At 33.0% G+C, this 22,697-nt stretch overlaps 1 protein-coding gene across 2 annotated transcripts; it reads right to left on the reverse strand.

The window, feature by feature from the left end:
* Nucleotides 1-1,557: 1,557 nt before the first annotated feature.
* Nucleotides 1,558-21,676, reverse strand: LOC143065506 (protein SSUH2 homolog). 2 transcript variants are annotated; one of them, XM_076239116.1, is made up of 13 exons: nucleotides 21,624-21,676; nucleotides 14,971-15,032; nucleotides 14,540-14,635; nucleotides 13,438-13,504; nucleotides 12,637-12,766; nucleotides 8,049-8,109; nucleotides 6,797-6,921; nucleotides 6,049-6,111; nucleotides 4,640-4,755; nucleotides 3,918-4,010; nucleotides 3,327-3,429; nucleotides 2,782-2,883; nucleotides 1,558-1,942 (listed from the first exon to the last, which is right to left on the reverse strand). In XM_076239116.1, the coding sequence occupies exons 1-13, from the start codon at nucleotides 21,659-21,661 to the stop codon at nucleotides 1,796-1,798; spliced, it is 1,203 nt and encodes a 400-aa protein (XP_076095231.1). In that variant the 5' UTR covers nucleotides 21,662-21,676; the 3' UTR covers nucleotides 1,558-1,795. The 2 variants fall into 2 exon arrangements, with proteins under 2 accessions (XP_076095231.1, XP_076095241.1); XM_076239126.1 differs by lacking the exon at nucleotides 21,624-21,676 and adding an exon at nucleotides 17,718-17,835.
* Between the last annotated feature and the right edge of the window lie 1,021 nt (nucleotides 21,677-22,697).

Here is a 22,697-nt window from a genome sequence, read left to right on the forward strand (position 1 = left end):
TACGTAGTGCTACGTAGATTTTGACTATTGAAAGTGTAGCTATAGACTAGTTATAACATAAATATTGTTAGCTGCTACGTAGCCGCTACGTAGCTGCTACGATATTGAACTCGACCCTGATGATAGCGTTTCTTTGTTTACATTGCATATGACGTCATAACTTGAATAACGTCACAACTAAAATCCCTAACAACAGAACCAAAATCGGAAACGGTACGGTATTTCCGTTTCTTTTTTTTAACAAGTATTTAAGTTACAAAAAGATAATTCATACAGACTTCGTCCCCTTTTACAGGTAATGCCTGCCTCATATTATTGACAACGATTTTTTATGTAGAAAATGGTGGATTTAACATGGCTTTATAGCTAGATAAACCTTTCACTAATATGACAGGTGCATACACATCCATTATATTGACAAGGATTTATACTTGTATGCATGTTTGGCTAATAAAACCAATGAAATAAGGAACTGCTTGCATAGTATGAGGTCGTGGGAAGAAGTTGATTATTTTGATTGGCATACTCTATTACGTTCTAGAACTTAGTAAAATGGTTTCGAATGAGAAGTCGTTGTTCGCGCGCATCAAAAGGTAAACAGATGTCGACGTTTGTGAGAGAGAGGTTGACAATCAAAGTAATTAGTTAAATTACTGATATCACTATGATAAACAAACTAAAGAATGAACAACTCGAACCCTTAACAAAAATCGGGGGGGGGGGGGATAAAATGATCCGGGAGAGCATGTTAGTTTCCATCTACATCCGTGACAACCGTCGTGTTATTGGGCCAATACGACGGTTGCCACGGATGTATTGACGCAAATCTACAATTTTGTTAGGGCGAGTTCCATAAACATGGAAAACGGGACATGGTTGTAGCTCCGCCATGTTGTACAATTCCTTCTAGATATTATTTTTTTGACACAGAATTTTTGTAACGGTCAACCAAGTCATAATCAATTCAACAATACCATCAAAACCCTTAGTTAATTATCTTTCCTATCAATTGAGACCTTCTGAAATCTCTTGAATTTCGTATAATTTTTAGAAAAATATTGCATGTCAAGGTATTGCTGCTAGAATCTTTAAAACAAAATATCACATATGAAATGTTCTATACCGACACTAACACAATGACTAGGCGTCCCCCCTTTAATTCAAATTCTATTGGAGAGATATTATCACCATGGATTTAAGATGATTTTTTTTGTATTCAAGTCATCTGATAAGTAACACAAATAAGATATATTTATATATGTAATTCAGTTGATCTGTAATACTCCATCTTCAATTCTTATATATCATGTACTGTGTTACGACGCTAGATTAAAACTGACGAGAAAAGGTAACACTCGAGCACCTAAAGCTTGAACTTTTTGTCACGCCTAGGTGGTAGAGTTTTTCTAGCGCGCCGGGCATAGTGCAAGGCGATTTGGTGCCACCATATCTCAGTAGCCTGAGTTCAAATTCCGTCCAGGAAAGAACCAAAATTTGCTTCCGCATTTCAAGATCTAATATTGTTGGGCTATTAGACGAATTATATATAAAAAATAATTTAATTTATAAGTTTTAATATTAGTTTTCATGCTATTATAATAATAAATAAATATAAAAATCCCTCCACAACACTGTAGAAGAGTAAGTTGAAATACATGTAGAAACAAAATAGACTGGTACTTCATTCATTCACAACGGATAAGATGTATTAGTATGTATGACAGATAAACAGTTTGTATAAAAAATACTCTAAGAAAATAGTCAGATATTGCGTTAAAAGTCGTTTATGAAAATATCACAGAATTGTACATCCCCAACAACACTGATCTGGGTATGTCGGCGCATGAACTTTACAGTCTAAACCATAAACAAAATAATTGAGGGTCGTTTCTTTATGCTGGTAATCACACTGAGTAACTGGTACCATCCTTATCACGTGCCTCTGAAATACAAAAAGAAAAACATGTATTAAAAATGCGGCTTCGAACATGTATACATATTGTTAGATATATTGTTTCCTGGGCAAATCACTTCTTCAACTATTGGAGTTCTGCACCAGATTATACTGATTTTTGTAATAACCCGGTCTCGCTTTGATATTACAAAATACAGAATTCCGGATGTTTGTAATTAAAAAACATATTATAAAAATGGCAATGTATATTTACTGATTTTCTCGAAAACTCCTCTTATGGATTCCAAAACATGGAAAAAAAATTAAATTGGCCGTTATATCATTGATTTAGCAAGGACTTTTTTAAACGATACCGCTGAATTAAACCAGGTTTAAGTTTGACGCGACGAACATTCAAATTACGACATGTATTTTTGTTTTACTTCTTTCAAGACATAAAATTAAAATCTTGTATATTGGACTTACTTGATGAAGTCACCCTAGAATACCTAAATATCTTGATTAATTAAGATGTGATCTTTAACCCCCTTCTCCACACTGCAGGGGTCGTTGGCACTTTCATAAGATTCAAAGTCACAGATGCCAACAAAATGTGGCTGTATTATTATGCATCATGCACAACTCTTGGACAGTTGTCTTGAGCATAGAGCATAACTCAGTATACTCCACAAAACCTGCTACAGTTAATCAATCTCAGATGTATTACTTTTGTTTAACAAAAATGTGACTTTAATTCAACTTAGATACTAGTATATAAAATAAGAAAAAGAGTCCTTACAGTTACTAGTTTTCTATATTGACGGAAGATGTTTTAAAGAAATCCTGACGCCATCACAATTTTCAATCACACAAACAATAAGTCATACCTGCATTAAAATTCTACAATTTGGAAATTTACTGTGCTCGTTCACTAAGCGATGAGATGCTTGATTGATTTCTGGTTCAGGAAACATGGCAATCGGAAGAACCTACAAAGTAATAATAAATGACATTGTTATAACAAAATCTATCCAATGGTGGCAACAGGCACAACCAAGACAGAATGGTGTACAACGAACTGTGATTATTGTGATCGTTGCATTTCTTGGACTTTCTGCTCTAAATGAATAAAATTGAGAAAGGAAATGTTGAATGTGTCAAAGCGACAACAACTCGACCACAGAGCAGACAATTTTACAGCCGAAGTCCACCAACGGGTCTTCAATGCAGCGAGAAACTCCCACACCCGTAGGTGTCCTTCAGCTGGACCCTTAAAAAATAGCTTATCTGATTAAATTTAAAAAGTAACAATATTGAATGCCACCCGATGATTGAGTCTCAACATCAACTTAATACAATATTTCTAATTAGGATTTTTTGTTTGGCATTCTTAGGGACCAAATATGATTAAAAGGGACTTTGGTGTTCTTACCCGTGGTTGTGTATCTTGAAAACCTAAAGTGCCAGCGACATCTTTTATCAGCTCATCTGGTAAGTCTGTTTTCTCTACAATATGATGACCCAAGTTGTTTTTCCTTGAATACATACATAACATAATGAAATAATCAGACAAACCCTGAATAAATCGAAGTATTGTATGTATATAGAATTCCCTGTACTGTCAGGCAAAGTGGTTGAAAATTCTTTTTTGACATTTTGAATCATCGGTTGACAATATTTTTTTCAAAAGACAACAATCTGCTCTATTAGCCTCTCGATGCCTCTCTGCTGTGTTGTATCTAATTTATCATACTGAAAATTCAGTCAATATTGTATTTCATCCTACAATCAACCTTTCTACTTTACTGCTACAAACAATAGTCTGGTTTGGTTGTTAGCAGCGATAATAATCAAATACTAGTAACCGTAACGTCTAATTTCAATTTGGGGTCTTCATTGCGGTCCGCGTTCAAGTGGATACATATTAAATCCAATTCATCTGTTGGGGAGTAGAAAATGTTTTTACGTTATACGCATATGAAAGTCGATTTTAAAAGATAAATATGTAGATTTACATGATTACCAAGTGATTGTTAGCTGTATAAACCATTTGACTTGTGTTGTTCCTTCACATGTCCCACATACAACACGACCAGTACCACTACACCTATGGCATCTGCAAATATAGATAGTCAACCTTTAATAAAACAGAACCCTAAAAATAAACAAAAAATATGTCTGCATATAAAACGCTCAATAGATAATATGCTAAACAACAAAGTAACCACTTACTGCATAGAGAATAAGACAAGGTGCGTTGGCATAATTACTTCCCATTGTACACATATTGTCGATCAAATATACTTTACTTAGGTCAAGCTAAACTATGGGTCTGCGACGATTCAAACAACAGAAATAGGCATGTTATACCCCATTATTGCGTCTGTCTTACGTTTGGAACCTCAAGCCTATGTTTGTCTTGAATGTGGATTTTTAATTGGTTCATTGGTTTGTTCATATGTTTCAGATTTTAGTGTGGCGTCCACAAGTTACAATAATACATTATTGATGAATCAGCTAAAGCCCCTCCTAAGATGTGGGATTTTTTCGCTGTATTGAAGATACATAAGTGGCCCTGAGCTGTGTTTTGTCTATGAGCGGACTGCTGTCACCGTGACAAATTCCCGGTTTTAGTTTTAATTTTATCTTGATTAAGCAGTATAACTAAGAAAATTAAGAGTAGTTTTGAATAGTAAATTTAGTTTCGTACGTAGGTACAACTTAATCTGATTGTTTTCCACCAACCTTCTTTTTCCTGTTCCGTGACAACCCCCACACGTCCGTGTAACAGTTCTCCATCCATTCTTTCTCTTAACACGTCTTCTTTTTCTTCCTCTTCCATTACACCCTCCACATCGTTTCTAGAAATAAGAAATTGTAACTTGAGTCAAAAATAGATGTACTAGTACTTCATTTCCAACCCCCCTTTTCATCTCTATTTGAGTTATTAATCTATAACACTGTTTTAACTTTGAAGTAGCTGTCAGTAATACAAGTACACTTTGACTTCTATCGGTACTTTGTGTCTATTGTTTTAAGTTGGTTTGTTTGTTTTTTGCACCCATTGGCACAGGTTTCAAGGAGAATTGAATGATCACAAGCATTTCAAACCAGCTACATTCTGTATATGCCTGTTCCAAGTCAGAAGCATGTTATTCAGGGGTTATCGTTGGTTCATATCTGTCATATTTGTTTTTCGTAAATTGTATCGTAAATAATAACGCCGTCAGTTTTCTCGTTTTAACTGTTTGATAATTTTTTGATTTTAGGGACATTTATAGCCGACTGTATGGTATTGGTTTTTTTTTCATGATTGAAGGCCGTACGATTACCTATCCTTACATTTTAACCCTGGTGGATAGTTCTTTTCATTTGCAATTACCCCACATCTAATGTTTATGTTGCATGTGGTTTATTTTTAATAACACATTTAAAAAAATCAGATATTATAGATAAACGAGATAGTAAGACATATCTAAGTTGAACATTTTCCATATTTTAAAATCTTAAGATGATTTCATTATTTTTAAAGCAGAAATATCAAATGTTGGCTTTGTCTAAAGAACACACGATGTCCACGCTGTTGCGTTTTTTCCAAAGGTACTTTATTTTCGTAAAACACCTGCAGACTCCCTACAGTTAAGAAACTCTTGCAATGTCGATGCTATCATCGTCTATCAAATGTTGAAAGCTGAAAATATACACTGTGTTTACACATGGCATTGAAAATTGATTACTAGTACATGATGATAGATCATAGCAAGTTATATCTTCCAACGTTTGTTTTTGCTAAAAGATTAGGCAAGTTCGTAATGGTTATTTATTATTGGCCGACATCTGTTCTTTCCAACTCGATTTGACAATTGAGTTGCTCAATAGACCATTTGTCAACCCACTATAATGGACAATAGCCCGTTTCAAAACCCAAAGCACTGTGGGTAATTTTATTGTTTGTACACTAAAATGTTTAAAAAAAACGTCACGTCATTGATTGAATTCCATTGTTTGGGACATTGTAAACCTAACTCGACATTTTGGTGTACACTTTTGAAAATGTTACCCAGAATGCATTACATTTTGAAACGGCGAATAATAAGATCGCACCATATTCCCGTGAGACTTTGTGACAAGTGTTCCAATCTCGTTATACTCACCCTTCCTCTTCCACTACATGACGAGCATATCAAATAGCCTGTTGCTTTACATCTGTGACAGGGCTGAAAGTATACAATCAAAAATGTAATATCGTCATCATAGAATCTCAACATCAAAAGAAAGATTTGATATGATTATCTTTGAGACAGCCCTCCATCAGAGACCGGTATAACAAATGTAAAAACTAATCAAACAAGAAAGTTAACGGTCGGATAAATATACAAAGCAATAAACGAAATACAAATATGATATACAGCAACAAACGACAACCATTAAGTTTATACGTGCGGGTTCATAATTCAAGACATGTACATCATCGGCAGAATGTTGCGAGATTAAACATGTTTGCGAGTGCACAACTCTCCCCAAATCTTTGACAAGGGTATATTTGTGCAAAATACGAACAATGTTTATTTGTTTGTTTCAAAATTGACATTTTATGAAAGATCATATGTATATGAATTATGAAGGAGGTGCATTGAAGATTTTGTATGGTCGACTTTCAGGGGGAAAAGGTATTTAGACAAGTCAAGTTTCCTCCTCGTGGAATTTTGTAGATATTGTGCTTTGATATCATAGCTATATATTTATACCCTTACACAATTCAATGCATTTTAATACGTTGTTTGCTTATACCCAACATTAACATAACGAAATCCAACACGGGTCACTCAGGTCAAACTTTACTAAAATTTTTGGAATAAAAAAAAACACACATTTGTCGCAATTTTTACAAAAAGCTATTACCTTAACTGACGCTGTATGTGGTACCTCCATCTTACGTATTTCATCACTGAAGATATCGCAAGGATTTGTGATAATGTCCCATGGTCCAGGTGGAATTCCATTTTGTGGTCCATCAATGGGTTGGCCTAGCAATGATCCAAAGTTACGTTATATAATAATGAAGATTATAATGAACATTTTAGATAAGAATAAAAAATCAAAGTGCTTGTAAGCACTGAACGGTAAAGATTGCTTCAATTTATCAGTGGGAAGTAAACTAAATTATTGCATTGGTTGTAGTTGATTTAACAGCAATTCTAGACAAAGGAAGATAACTCCAAATTTTTAAAGATGATGTTAACAATGACATCATTCAATGTTTAGAACATATATTAGATTCCTGCACCTTGCAAAAGTGATGTAATTTTCTTGAAAAGTGTAACATAATTTTGTGTCTTGAATATCTGAGCATATATTACAGTCATAAATTTCTTGAAATGTTCATGGATAGGATGTATAGAATGTAATGATCAATGCACTATATTTTGTGTATCAAAAAATGTAGTGATAAGCCTTGGAACATTTAGATATCAAGTCAGTCCTATAAGATTTTGATTGCATTTCATGCAATCTTTACCTAAAAACTGCAAAGGTGAAAGTATTTTTCTCATGTGTTGATTGTCTTTATCTTATCAGTTGTTTTTATCATGCAAGAACTTTGTTATAAACCCTTATTGACAAGAATGTTACACGAAATCTTTGGAGGAATACATTTGCACTGCGAAATAAAAATACGTTTTTAAATCAACCAATTGTTCAGATTTTATTATACAAATGTACTATTCATAAGTCTTTACTTTTAGATCAAGATGCATCAATCTATCATGTCTGTTTGATGTTACTACAAAATTCATTTGAAGTTTACGTTAATATAATCTGTTGGAAGGGATAATACTTGGTAGCAAAATTTCCAATGTTGCATATGTATATAGACAATGCAAGAACGAAAAGACAACTTTTAAATATTTAAAATATATAAACTTGGACCGGCTTATAATTGAATATAAAGAGCATGCATATCATACATGCTGCCACATGTGGAGTAGGCTCTGTTTACCCTTCCGGAGCACCTGAGATCGCCCCAAGTTTTTGTTGGGGTTCGTGTTCCCTATTCTTTAGTTTTCTATGTTGTGTCGTGTTTACTATTACTTTATTTGTATCTTTGTCTTTTCCTTTTTTAGCCACGGCGTTGTCAGTTTATTTTTATTTTTACCTTTAAACGCTACATTTTCATATTTCGTTGATCTTGTCTCTGTGTATGTCTCCAAGATGTACTAGAAATGAAAGTCAAATGTTGTATTAATAGTATATGTACAGTAACGTATCAAATGGTAATACTGTATTTATCTTCGAGTCTCGGGTCCAATACAGCTAACCTCGAATCTATAACACTCAGGCCCATACATAAACAACTAGCTAATAACACAATATTATTCTTCTTATTCTACTATCAAATGGTAATACTGTATTAATCTTCGAGTCTCGGTCCGATACAGCTTAGTCCAGCCCTGGCCTCAGTGACTTATTTTTTTTTTTTTTTTTTTTTTTTTGTCACTGAGTCCAGCTCGCCCTCCATTACCTTCAATGGTGCAAGCTCCCGGGTAGATTACCCGGGGACGATAGAGACAATGCCAGAGCGCTCAAGTACGAATAATGTATCACAAATGGTAAAACTTGATAAAATAAACAAGCTGCATACCTGAAATGCGTGTTCACTATATGGAAACTCATCTTAACAAAAGGAAATCCTTTGCAGTCGGAGCTGTGGACATCTTGTTTACATCAGTAACGCTATATTACGGAACGTGACGTTTCTACGTTATAACGTTAGACGAAACGAATTCAATGTATCGATACAGATTTTCAACGTTTAAACTCGTAACACGATACCGAATGCCATATCTCCCGATTTCTAAACTTTTCGGCACACTTGTATTTTGAATCGAGTTACATCAGTATAAGTCATTGTATGCATAAAAACTTGGGTCACCATTTTTGGTCTTGTAATTTTATAGGAAAACGTCAATTTTTGCGACAAATTCACATATTGCTTTTTATCCATCAACAGAATTTAAAAGGTTGGTTAATCCGGATCCAGTTCCAAATATCCACCACTTATCATAATATTATGGCTAAAGCTGTAGCAAGGTCTGCCAGTCGAGCTCTAAGTTTATTAATTGTTAAATGTAAAGCACATTGTGGCTAGTACTTTAAAACGTTATTTGATACTCTGGTCTGGTCAGTAATAAGCTACGGTGCATCCATTTGGGGCACTCGTTCTTTTTCTTGTATCAACGCTGTCCAGAACAGAGCTATCATGTTTTTTTTATATAGGTGATGAAATTAACGGGGACATGGGCTGGAGACCTCCTAGTGTAAAACAATGGACATGTGTATTTAGGCATTGGGCAAGATGTAGTGCCATGACCAATGACAGAATAAATTATAAAGTTTTCAAATGGTCACATCAAAATGCTGTAAATAATAAGAAAAACTGGTGTAATAGAGTCATGAAAAAAACTTAAAGATTGTAACTTTGATTTATATACTAGTATTGATAGTGTGCTGCATAAAGAAAATTGTTCTACAAATTGAAAATGTTTTATTTAATAATATATTGCAGAATGCAAACGAAAATTTTGTCACAGAGTAATGGTAATAAGCTTCGTACTTTAAGCGATATAAATCACAATATTGTACAGAGTTATATTTAAAACAAAATATATCTATTAAATTTAGAAGTGCTTATGCAAAATTTAGATGTGGCGTTGCGCCACTTAAAATAGAAACAGGACGATATGAGAAAAAGCCAATAAATGAAAAATTCCAGTTTGAAATTGTGCATGTACGACACGTAAGCCGGAGTCTGTATTCTGCGTGATATTTTATATCATGTATCATAATCCAGCAACCTGTCATTTAAAAAAAACCAAAAAAACTGACGATATACGCAGCTTTAGTGCAAGCATACAAGCAGGTATACAATTTAAAAGACTGTTGTCCTAATAGATAAGCCGTATATATATGAAACCTATATATACCCAGTGCAAATTGGATTGCCGAACGGTTAAAACAATATGATGGTGCTATTTTATGAGGAATGTGGTGACAATATTTGTATCAGTGAATATGCAGTGTAGTGAAATGGTAAACTGGTGTTATCAAATGTACCAATGTTAGCAAGCTATCATGTACGTCAGTTGGTCTTGGGTGGAAAATTGTTTCATTGTCAACTATACCACATCTCCTGATTTCATTATGGTTTGATTTTTCTCCAGAAGTTCAATTAGAAGTTTAACGACTTCAATAAATATGAACTAGGAAACTGAAAAATGTCTATGGTTTTGATGTCGTTAATTGCATAGCCATTGCTTTCTTATTGTATATCCCATATCTCCATTTATTCACACAAAGAAACACCAACACTAAAAAAAATCCAGAAACCATATCGGTTCTATATCGGATTTCTTCTGTACAGAACAATGAATTTCAGAGACTGTTTTTACTTGGAATACAGGGAAAGTTATTCAAACAATAACCATTTTTTTTCTCATTCCATGGCTAACAAACTAATTTTTGTATGATCATGAGTTTCAACGTCTGCTTGTGTTTTGCTTTTTCCTAATTCAATCCGTATTCTTTCAGTCCAATAAATTTCGTTTTTTCTATTTTTCTATCGATGTTTTTTGTGATCATATTCAAACGGATGGGATTAACGAAATTGCATTAATAGGGTTACAATTCCCGGATTTTCATACATCAACATGAGTTTCTATAAATTAAATTCCTACTTCCAAAACAAAATTTCATAGGGATACGGCGTGCATTATAAATGAGAAGTTTTTGCAAGAATATAAATGAGAAGTTATTGCAAGAATAAAAAATAAAGTGTTAAAACTCAGCCCGTAATGCATATATAGATAAATCTTGCAGATGCTTAGGTATCAATAGAATATTTAAAAATGATATTTTTGAAGGTCAACAATGAGCAGAATATAACGGGGAAAACGATAAAGCATTCAATGTCAAATAACCGTTACGTTTTGCAACAAATCTGTCGGCACTCTGCATCTAGGGAAATTAACAGTTAAAAATGTCACATAGTTACCAAAACAAAAAGAATTTTTATTTTCTAATGATTTCATAATTAAAGAACTTGCTACATTAACGGTCGGATGTATGAACGTTTTCTGCGGGCAAAAAAAAAAACACATTCACACCTGTAAAGGAATGTTTTCATAGTTGGTCATATCTTCTAGGACTAAAAAAAAAAGAATCTAATATAACTCGAACGATTATTCCGTTTCTTCGTAAATTTTCAATCAATGACGGGACAATATGAAATCTCTTCATCAACTAATCATTACACTTTTATTTTTTAACAATTTTTCAATCCGAATGTTAACGGAGATGGTCTGGCCCTGATACGATTTTGGAAACTGGACTTGGAAAATGATTAATCACCATCCAAAATACTTTATTTTGGTCCATATGTTAATAGCAAGTATGTGTTTCTTTAATTTGAAAGAAAGAAAAATGTATTAAATTGCATTAAATTACAATGTTAAATTGAATACACTTATATATAAAAGACTTTAAGTGAAAAACAATTTCAGACTTATCATTCGCTGCTTAAGAAAAAAAAAGACTTACCGCGTTGAAGTATTAACAAGAACTTTAAAAAAAAAATGAGAGAAAATGAAAATCGTCAGTATTAAAGTTGTTCTTCATTTTGTCATAAGTAACAATTAATTCACATTCAAAAAGGTTGATATATGTTATTGCAAGGAAATAGACAGAGCCGCCTGTTGGCCGTACGGCAACCCCAAATTAAATATTCGGGATTTTTCATGGAATTTCGGGATATAAAAATTGTTAAAAAAATAAAAGTGTGATGATAAATTAATGAAGAAATTTATTATAATAATTGTCCTGTCATTTACTGAAAGGAACCATGATATACGGAAAAATTTAAACTGATTAATTTGGTTTGAACTTTCTGTCACTTGCCGGGAACTGAAGAAAAAAACACAATCAGTAAACTTCATCTGAACAACAGAAGGTACACATATATAAACATGATTTAAAGTGTCATAGTTTACCAGCAGCATTCAGTGCCCTAAGGTCCGCGTTTAAATAGTTTGAGGTGCAAAATAGTTGATTAGACGAGTTTAAACGTTGAAAATCTGTATCGATACATTGAATTCGTTTCGTGTAACGTTATAACGTAGAAACGTCACGTTCCGTAATATAGCGTTACTGATGTAAACAAGATGTCCACAGCTCCGACTGCAAGGGATTTCCTTCTGTTCATATAGTGTACAAGCATTTCAGGTATGCAACTTGTTTATTTTATCAAGTTTTACCATTTGTGATACAATTTTCGTACTTGAGCGCTCTGGCATTGTCTCTATCGTCCCCGGGTAATCTACCCGGGAGCTTGCACCATTGAAGGTAATGGAGGGCGAGCTGGACTCAGTGACAACAAAAAAAAAAAAAAAAAAAAAAAAATGAGTCACTGAGGCCAGGGCTGGACTACGATACAGCTAACCTCGAACCTATAACAGGGCAAAACCTAGTCATCCAGCTTATAGCACTAATATGTTCATCCTTTTTTTAACACAAATTAATCAATTGTATTGCACCTGCTGTTATTCTTCTTATTCTTACATCAAATGGTAATATTTAATAAATCAACGTTCAATATTTTCCAAAACTCAGATCTATTTAATTTACATGACAATCAGAAAAAGTTTGACATTAGCGTAAAACAAAAATATCTCAAATGAAACTTTACTCACATGGTATGACGTAGAAGACTGAAGATTTGTAAACTGAAGTTTTTTTGCCGTTCCTTTCCCCCAACAAAACTGGTCCTCAACATAATCAAGCAATGCGGTTCTAGCTGTTTCTTCTGTTATCACAGGAACTCTATAAAAAAGAAAATGATTGATTGTTACTGCCATTGATTAAAACAGATATGTTAGATGCCTAAGGAATAGACCCTTTATTAATACTCATATAAGTCGAAATCAAAGAATTAATTCCATGGCGAAAACTAAAAATACAACAACAGTACACAAAACACAACATAGAAAAGCTAAATACTGAGAAACACAAATCTAACCAATACTTGGGGTGATGTCATAATTTGTATGGTCTTTGGACGATGAGATTGACACCTGTATATTATTGAAGACTTTATATATTACCCTATAGATGTCTGTTATATGTCTCGTTGGGTTTGTGTTTCATTGACTCTTCCCGTCATCAGTTTTTTTTTTCTTAAAAGAGAGTAAACAGGAGTAAGTCTTTCTTTTCTGTTTTATCACCTCATCAAAACTTCATTAAACAAAATTCTGATCCCATACTGATGAAAAAATTCTGTTCAAGCAGAGGACAAAAAAATATCCTGAATCCAGATTTCCTCAAAACCTAAATGTTAAATTTTTAACAAAACAATTTGATTGATATCGTTGAAAAACTAAATGAAATTGTTCGCAAATTTTTTTTTTTGACTCAGACAAAAAAACATACACTCCTCTGAAGTTAAATGGTTGCTTCTTAAGTCTATGTTTCTAGATCTAATCTGTTAAACTTACTTTGTAAACTCTGGTTGTTTGTAGTCAGATGCCTTGGGTACATTAGATGGTGGAGGTGGCAGCAACGCTTAAAAAATAAAGTAATTAATCAAAAGTGTTGTTAATTACCAACGATCAATCAATCAATCAATCAATCAATATATCAAGAAGTTTTTTGCGTTTTTAATCTCACAAAAGAGAAGAGAAGAACATATTTATCTCTCACTGCACAATACACATCATCACCGTAGCAAACTTACAAACGACAAAACTAGGTACCAGACAAAGGAATGGATCAAACAACACACTATTTGACATAAGATAGCGTTTTGTATAAGTGTTTTTAAAGAGAACTAATAACGGATCTTATTTTCTTTCCTACTCAATATCTATATTTATATTTAAATGTAGAGAATATATATCTGATGTTATTTTCTTTCTTTCTGAATAATCATATTTAAATAAAACCTTTCGATGACTTACAGTTATTAACTTCTATGTCATTTAGTCTATGGTAGAGAGTTGTCTCATTGACAATCATGCCACATCTTTTTATATTTATATTTTAATATATGTCATAGCAGCATACGCTTACACTCTAAGTGCTGCATATCCTATTTGTATTTTGTTCATTAGTTAGTTTTTTCGTTTAAATTGTTCAACATTTGTCATTCCAAGCCTTTTATAGCTGAGTAAGCGGTATGTGTTTCACTCATTGCTGAAGGCCGTACGGTAAACTATAGTTATTTTCTATGTCATTTGATCTAGGATGGAGAGTGTCATTGGCAATCATACCACATCTTATTTTTATAATATTTGTTTGATCTTATTTAGAAACAAGAATGTGTCCTAAGTACACGAATGCCCCATCTGCACTATCATTTTCTATGTTCAGTGGACCTTGAAAATAGGATTAAATCTCTAATTTGGCTTTAAAATTAGAAAGATCATATCATAGGGAACATGTTACTGACTAAGTTTCAAGTTGATTGGACTTCAACTTCATCAAAACCTACCTCGACTAAAAACTTTAACCTGAAGCGGGACGGACGAACAGACGGAAGCACAGACCAGAAAACATAATGCCCATAAATGGGGCATAAACACTCTATTCCATACTAACATGCATCAAACTTGACGTTAGGATATCCGGGTACAGATCCCATGTCTTGTGGAGGAGCAACCTTGGCATTCTCTCCAATACCTTCTCCAGCAATAACTGAAACGAACAAATGTTTTATAAAGTATATATAAACTATCTGATAAAGTTAATCAAAATTTGAGAATTTAAGTTAAATCGATGAGCATGGATTTGACAGCTAATGTCCCTTTAAAGAACTAGTGAACATAACAGCAATACCATAGTTATATTTTTCAAGTATACCACTCATATGTTTATAGGGATATTTGAATTAAAAAAAAAGTAAAATTTTGGCGGAAGAAACGATATGTTAACATCTATTTCTATCTAACAGTAATGAAAGAAAAAATGTAGGTTTCAGACAGTCATTCAGAAAGATGCATTATGATTTGTTATGTCTTGTAAAGCTATACCTGGTTCATCGGGATCAACAGTATCATCCCCCGACTCTCCGTCATCGCTCTCATCTGCAGGACTGAAACAAAATATAGACATTACTAGACCATTTAGTTATAATGATTAATATGTATTACACATTTCATTGCCACCTCGTAGAATGAAGATGGTATTATTGTTGCAAAACATTTATAAATATAATAGCAGTCTTTTATGAAAAAGATGAAATGAAACATTCACTTTCTATACTAACTTCAAATTTCATGTTCATGGAATCATTCATACGGTCTTTAGAATTCTTCTGATTTACATGGCAACATGTAAACTGCAATTGGTACAACTGTATATGCGTTACAACCTATTTTATTTATTCCGGGTAATAATTAGGACTATAGATTTTATTTACATTAAACTGTCACCGAACACCTAGCATGACAAATATAACTATTAAACCTTCATAAAATATTTAGATGGTGAGCTAAGTGCTCTTTCCGTTTTCATTAACTTATCAAAAAGCTTGCAACTAACAGAAGAAATGTTCTAATGTTTAACCCTTATAGGTAGATATAGGAAGACGTGGTATCCGTGCCAGTGAGACAACTCTCCATCCAAATATTATAACAATTTTTAAAAGTAAACCATTATAGGCCAAGGTACGACCTTCGACAAAATGGTTCTGATATATATATATTTGATAATTACGTTGTCAAAAAAAGTATGTTTTAGGATGACGATCACAGATATGAACCATTACATTAATAATATATATCACCAGGGGATTTGATTTAATTACTAATTTTACTATGCGGATAACCAGATAACGAACATTTGCAGTTATTACTGACATCTTTAGTACATGATAGGTAAATCAATTATAAACGACAATTCAGCTTTATATATATATATATATATATATATATGTATGTCACAAACGATGTACTTACATGTGTATTGACTGGGTGCATGTTGTACAAACAAACAAAAACTTAAAAATGCATTATTTTAAATGAGAAAATATATTTCTGAAACTCTTTTTCGGAACACTTAATACAACAATTCATCTCATAATGTATGTCCCTCTTCTCTCGAAAGGAGGGGGGGGGGGGTATGTTATTCTGTAAACATTTAATTTTCACCCCTTTTTTCTCTAATCATTAAAAAATTAACCCCTTTTTCCTCTAATCTTCCAAAAATTTACCCATTTTTTCTCTAATCTTCAACTTTTTTGCCCATTATTCTCTAATCTTCATTTTTTAGGGCATTATTCTTTAATCATTTAACCCCATCCAAACCCTCATTAGTAGTTAGTGGTCTCAGGTGTCGAGAAGGGTAAGCATGTTCCGAACCTCTGGTGTTAATAGTGTGGGGTAACCTGTAAAGATGGATAATTGCCACTTAAAGTGTTCGACCACTCGGTTCTCTAACAAAAATAAAGAAACCAAATGGCAGAGTTTGAACAAAAAGATGTCAGGTATATATTTGTTCAAAGTCTCGTTCACTAGTTGATGTTTATTTTACGTACAGTACTTCACATTTTATAAATATTCAACTTTTTACGGTCATTCCGTCTTCAATTGTATAAATATAATCACAACTCTATAATGCATTGATTTGAATTCTTTCGAAATGGTAACGAAATTATCGAGTTGAAATAAATCAAAGCCGGAAAGTATACACACTTTTTACCTTATTGTTGCTAAATTTAGACATTTTTTTATTTAAAAAACCTTTTAAATGAAATAACAATCGTGCATTTTTAATCCATATAAAGGTCTTGTTTATATGGTTCATAGGGTTACAAACAAATAATTTAAAAGTTGAGAAGCCTTTAATAAAGAAATAAACTAATTTACCTAGTATATTTATATAAAAGCTATAGGGTAGCACTATCGCACTATCAATTCCACACCTAAAATTATTGTTTATCGTTCAGCCTTTGTTTAATTGTGATGTGTTTATTATTTTTCTCCTTTTTCGAAAGGACTAAATGTATGTTCACGGTGAAGTGAAAACTGAAATAAATACCCAGTACACTCTAGCACAGATGGTGAAGTGATGGGGTACTTACTAATCTAAAACAACAGTATTTCTAACAACAAAATATTCGTCAGTATAATTGATTGATTGTTGTTTGATTAACGTCCAGTGGCAAATATTTCATGCATGTTCAGGCCGAAAACAAGTTAACAATAAATACAATCGGTGGGTCTTGTTAAAGAGGCATTTCGGAATGATAGTCGGGGATATTTGAACTGCCACTGGAAAATGCGGGTATATTTGATAGAGACAGAAATTTTGTCTTGCAACGGACCACTTAAAGAGTTTTTGCAAGGGTTCTTAACTTGCAAAGATCGTGGCATCGGATTCAACGTCCCCTAAACTTATTGGATAGCGTCAACGTATAACAAAAATCTATAAATTTTATTAATAATGACCATTTCATAGTGTATATCCTGGTACAAAGTGCCGTACACTTTAGTATCGCATTTATTTGTCGTTCAAATCAATTATAAGTTAGATTACGCATTTATGAGTATCTCCAATTTGTTTCCCATTTATTTCATTATTGGAAATCGATTTACTATGATAAATGGACAATGAATCTATACATATAATAAATGGAAATAACATGTATACCTAACATCTCCGTTTATTGAAATGACGAGAATTAAAGGGTAATTCGCCATTGCCATTTAATAAAAACCATGTTTCTTTATACAAAAGAATATGAAAGTGTATTTACTTATATTAAATACCAGCTTACCTTATTTGCGGCATCCTTCTAATGGCTTTAGACATTTTTAATCGTGGCTTTATACCTATAGAACTTGACACAGAGCCACAAACTGGTGTTAATAATATAAATCAATATTGGGACGTTTCAACAAGAAATGTGAACAGAATGAAATTTAAATACCTAAAACTACCTACTAATTAATTAAAGTTTACCTCTTTTTGATTTATTTTTAGTATATTTACGTTTACATTTGTGAATTATTGGCTTTAACAGAAATTAGTTAGAGAGAAAGATACAGCTAAAAGAGTACTGCAATGCATGGTATTAATTTTGTGACTTTACCCGTACAGCACGTTAATTAAGTTCAATGAAGTGAGGATTTATGTTAAAATGCAAGCAGATAAAATACCAGAATGGGGTCTTACTGACATATAGAAAAATCAAAATTTCTTGTCAGAACAATGGTCAAAACTTATGGTAAATAAATTGACAGACATTCAAAACTCTTAAGCTGCCGAATACCTTGAACTTCCGACCAGTGAACAAGCATCCCAAGAACACAATCTAAAATTGACGATGATTTCCAAAATTATTTTTATAATCTTAAGATATAATAATCTTAAAGATATAATAGTCTATTTTTTGTAAATTTCAATAGAAAAATCTTAAAGGACTAGCCGAATGATAAAAAAAATATCGATAAATAGGCGCAAATGAGGAACCCCGTTCGTGTTCTGGACCAGAGCATATTAAGAATAAATCCACCTCTAGATGTTATAATCTATACATATCATCAGAATTGGATATTTCATGTATTTGACAAGAATGCAAAAACCCTTTCAAAAATCTTTCCGGACGGGTCTGCAGATATTTTATATAAATATTTTGCCCTCTAATAAAATATTTTCTAAGCAGTCGAAACGTAACGCGTATCATACCGTTGACCCATTTTGAAGAACCTTCCTATTTTGTATTCATTGTTGAATTGACATTATCCTGAAAATGTATGTAATATTTGGCACTGGACGTTAAACTGATTACAAAAGAAAGGCGCGGGCGATACAAAAGGAACATACAAGTCACAATTCGAAAACAAACTGACAATGCATGTCGTAAAAGGACAAACATACAACAGAACACGAAACACAATAAAGAAAACTAAAGACGTAGCATCACGAACCCCACAAAAAACCTGGGGATGTTCTTATGTCTCAGACAGGATAAACAAACCCTGCTCGACATTTGTCATCCGTCGTGGTCAATTAGTCAAATCAATTTCTGTCTTGACCTCCAGGTGATTAACTCGACGGTCTGTTTTTGTACTTATTAAGGTCTTTCCTTTTTCAAAAGGGAAAGACCTTACTGTATTTCTTCTGTTTATTATTATTCTTTTTCCGCCAAACTTTGACAAATTTATCCGCGTTAACCGTAAGACGTATCGCTTACATGTCCACACTTTGTATCGGTGTCATGAATACCTATCCGGAACTCACCCTGTGAGTCGAAATATTTTGTCGGTTCGGAATAATCCCTCCGAAACCCAAAAACCTTGTTATCGTTCCAACACCGTAACCGTAATAGGTAGAAAAAAAAAACGAAGGGTGAAATTTGTTCAGGACCAGACTCTGGTTCTTCATTACATTTGGATCGAAAAGATTCAACGACTCATTGGTAGGGTTATGCCCCTATTAAAATTAACCGGTGTCGGTTGGCCACCAAAACTCAGAAACCGTAAGTCTTAGACACCTAGGATCTTCACCATTCATCATCAATTCATGTGACTTTGAAAAATATCTCAAGGTCAAATGTGTATGTTGACCTTGACCTTTGACCTAACACCTTGTTAGCGGATAATCTCAGCAACCTTAATACTTTCAGAAGTGTTGTATAGTGGAAAATGTTTGGGTCATTAATGCGCAACTTTGTTACATTTTGACCGAAGATATTTGACCTTTCTGCAAGGGGCATAACTCTTGTTTTAGGTTTCTGAAAAGGCAAAATCAGCTTTTACTATGTGACCAAAGGTCCTAGACCCATGGGGTCTTCAGCAATGACATTGGGGACTAATGACCTTGACAAAGGTCAAAAGGTCAAGGTCATGTCCCATTTAGCAAATATGTGTTTTTGACCTTATTTAGAGGATTTTCAGTATGTTTTAAAGTAAATAGTGAAAAACGTTGAGGTGGATGAGGCGCAACTTTTTTACATTTGACCGAAGAGATTTGACCTTTCTGTAAGGGGCATAACCCCTACGTCTATTGGAACATGTATTTTACATTACAAAAGGAAAGACCTCTCAATTGTTCAAGAACAATTGACATTTTAATTGTTACTTTTTCTTTTCTTTCTAAGCATTTTAAAAACCCAGAGACATATAATATATTGACTTGAAAACAAGAATAACGAGATTTTAGTTCCCTTACAGAATACCTTGCATGTTTTTTGAAATTTATGCTCCAAATCTCCAGTGTTAGTAGTTTAAATGATATTTGACATTAAATTTGTAATATTAAAGTTTTAACTCCTGATTATAGCTTAAAGGTCATCAACACTATATTAGTAAATGCATGACCTAGTTGTAGGATAGGAATACAAGCCCAAATTGTAAGCTACTATACTAGGCGTAAGTTTATTTAAAGAGATTTCCAGATACGTTTATATATAATAATATTTACTTAAAAAAATGATATAAGATTAATCTTAAATCTAAATAAAGTATAAATATTATTTTCCTAATAATTCGATCTATACAATTTATATTAAGTTTATTATATGTTTTTCATCCCAAATCAAAACAACCCCCACATTTAAACAATTTCACTCCTATTTAACATTTTACGTGTTGATATGAAATACGTGAGTTACCTGTTAATTGATCTTTGTAATAACTGAACTACATTCTTGATGCATTCATGTATGCATGTGTTACTGCGTCTACATTATAACTGTTATGCCAATGAACAAATTTCTTTCAAACTATATTGAACAGTATCGTTGCAAATTCTTAATATTTGTATCATTTTCTAGCGATGTACAAGCACACCCAGGATAATAACACCATATCAGACTGACCACGTGACGTCACATAGGACTGATATATGGGTTATCAACCTGGGTGTAAATTTACGGTTAGATTACTCCGCTCGTTACACATATACAAAAGCTATCATTTTGATGCTAAGAATACAATAAAAATGTAAACACATATATATATTTTGTAAACATAAAAACGATAAGTGCATCCTTGTAGAAAAATCAAAAAGCAATCAGTTAATACTTTGTGTAAACAAAATGAAAATTACTTTACAACCGGTTTGATTCAAAAGTTTGAAAGAAAATAAGAAAAAAAAAGATTAATACCTCTGCAAATGATAATTTGAAACACAAAATTTCCCCGAAAACAATTTGTCTACCTGTACAATGTGTAAAAAGTAAAATCACAAAAATACTGAACTTAGAGGAAAATCAATTCGGAAAGTCCATAATCACACGGCAAAATCAAATAACAAAACGCATCAAAAAAGAATGGACAAGAACTGTCATATTGCTGACTTGGTACAGGCATTTTCAAATGTAGAAAATGGTTGATTAACCTAGTTTTATAGCGCTAACCCTCTCACTTTGATGACAGTCTCAAATTCCGTTATATTTACATTGATGTGTTAACTAAACAGACACAATGAATAAAATAGTCAAAATATGGGTACATCAGTCATCATCGTATGACAATTTTAAAAGGGACAATTTAACAGAACACAAAAACATCTATCTACACTCATGTCTGACATGTGTACCGAATGATGATTATAGATAACTAAACCGACCTCTATCCCACAGTCATGATAATGAACAACTGTTTAAATGATCATGGAATTATATAAATTTTCACTAAAAAAAATCTAGATTAAAATTTTATATGTAAATTTACATTACCATTCAGATGAGTTGTACTGCTGACGTGATGACGCCATGGTCACCTATATCTCCTGAATATGCATATCCTACAACTGTAGAATGCAGCAATCAATGTATATGATCTTCAGATATGATCCGCATCAGACGCAAATTACATCTGATATGTTATCAGTATAGGTCAGTTACAGCATGAAACTCTGTTGGAATATATATATATTTAGCTTTAGAATATCATTATGATAAAATGATCAACTTCAGTCAAAAACCAAGAGGTCTCTGAAGGTGAGCATTTTTATTGTCACTTTTATTGTCTGAGTAAAGCTAATTTTTTTTTTTAAGCTAATGCTCTTCAACTTCGTAGTTTATTTGGCCTTTTTAACTTTTTTGGATTCGAGCGTCACTGATGAGTCTTTTGTAGACGAAACGCGGGTCTGGCGTATATACTAAATTTAGTCCTGGTATTTATGATGAGTTTATCTACAACAACTGGGTCGATGCCACTGTTGGTGGAGATTTATTTCCCCGAGGGTATCACAAGCCCAGTAGTCGGCACTTTTTGTGCTGACATGAATTGTCATTGATATGGTTATATCTATAAATTTACTGTTTACAAATTTTTGAATTTTTTGAAAAACTAAGGCTTCTCTACCTCAGGCATAGATTACCTTAGCTGTATTTGGCAAAACTTTTATGAGTTTTGGTCCCCAATGCTCTTCAACTTCGTACTTTATTTGGCCTTTTTAACTTTTTTGGATTCTTTTGTAGACGAAACGCGCGTCTGGCGTATATACTAAATTTAGTCCTGGTGTCTATGATGAGTTTATCTATACATGAATATGATCTTAAATGCAGTATGACAATGTTGTTTGCCAAATTGTTTATACAATATATTTTCGAGGAAACTAGCCATTTTTTGGAAAGTTTACATAGTATTCACATCCGTTTATTTTAATGACACCACTGATTAACAAACACAAAACAAATATCATATACAAAATCAAGTTCTGGATATAGGTGAATTGAACATGTTATTTGCTTTCATGTCCGATTTTTTATAACGTGTACAATAAACTAATTATAGATGATACCAGA

The sequence above is a fragment of the Mytilus galloprovincialis genome, chromosome 1 (genome assembly GCF_965363235.1).
Source record: "Mytilus galloprovincialis chromosome 1, xbMytGall1.hap1.1, whole genome shotgun sequence".
NCBI classification, from domain to species: Eukaryota; Metazoa; Mollusca; class Bivalvia; order Mytilida; family Mytilidae; genus Mytilus; species Mytilus galloprovincialis.

What these genes read in the sequence shown, in the direction of transcription:
- LOC143065506 (XM_076239116.1), bottom strand. Translation starts at nt 21,661, where the DNA reads ATGGCGTCATCACGTCAGCAGTACAACTCATCTGAATG. An exon ending in CATGTAGTGGAAGAGGAAGG is followed by an intron (nt 4,756 to 6,048) that starts GTGAGTATAACG and finishes TCTTATTTCTAG; the next exon opens with AAACGATGTGGAGGGTGTAA. An exon ending in ATTGTAGAATTTTAATGCAG is followed by an intron (nt 1,943 to 2,781) that starts GTATGACTTATT and finishes TTTGTATTTCAG; the next exon opens with AGGCACGTGATAAGGATGGT.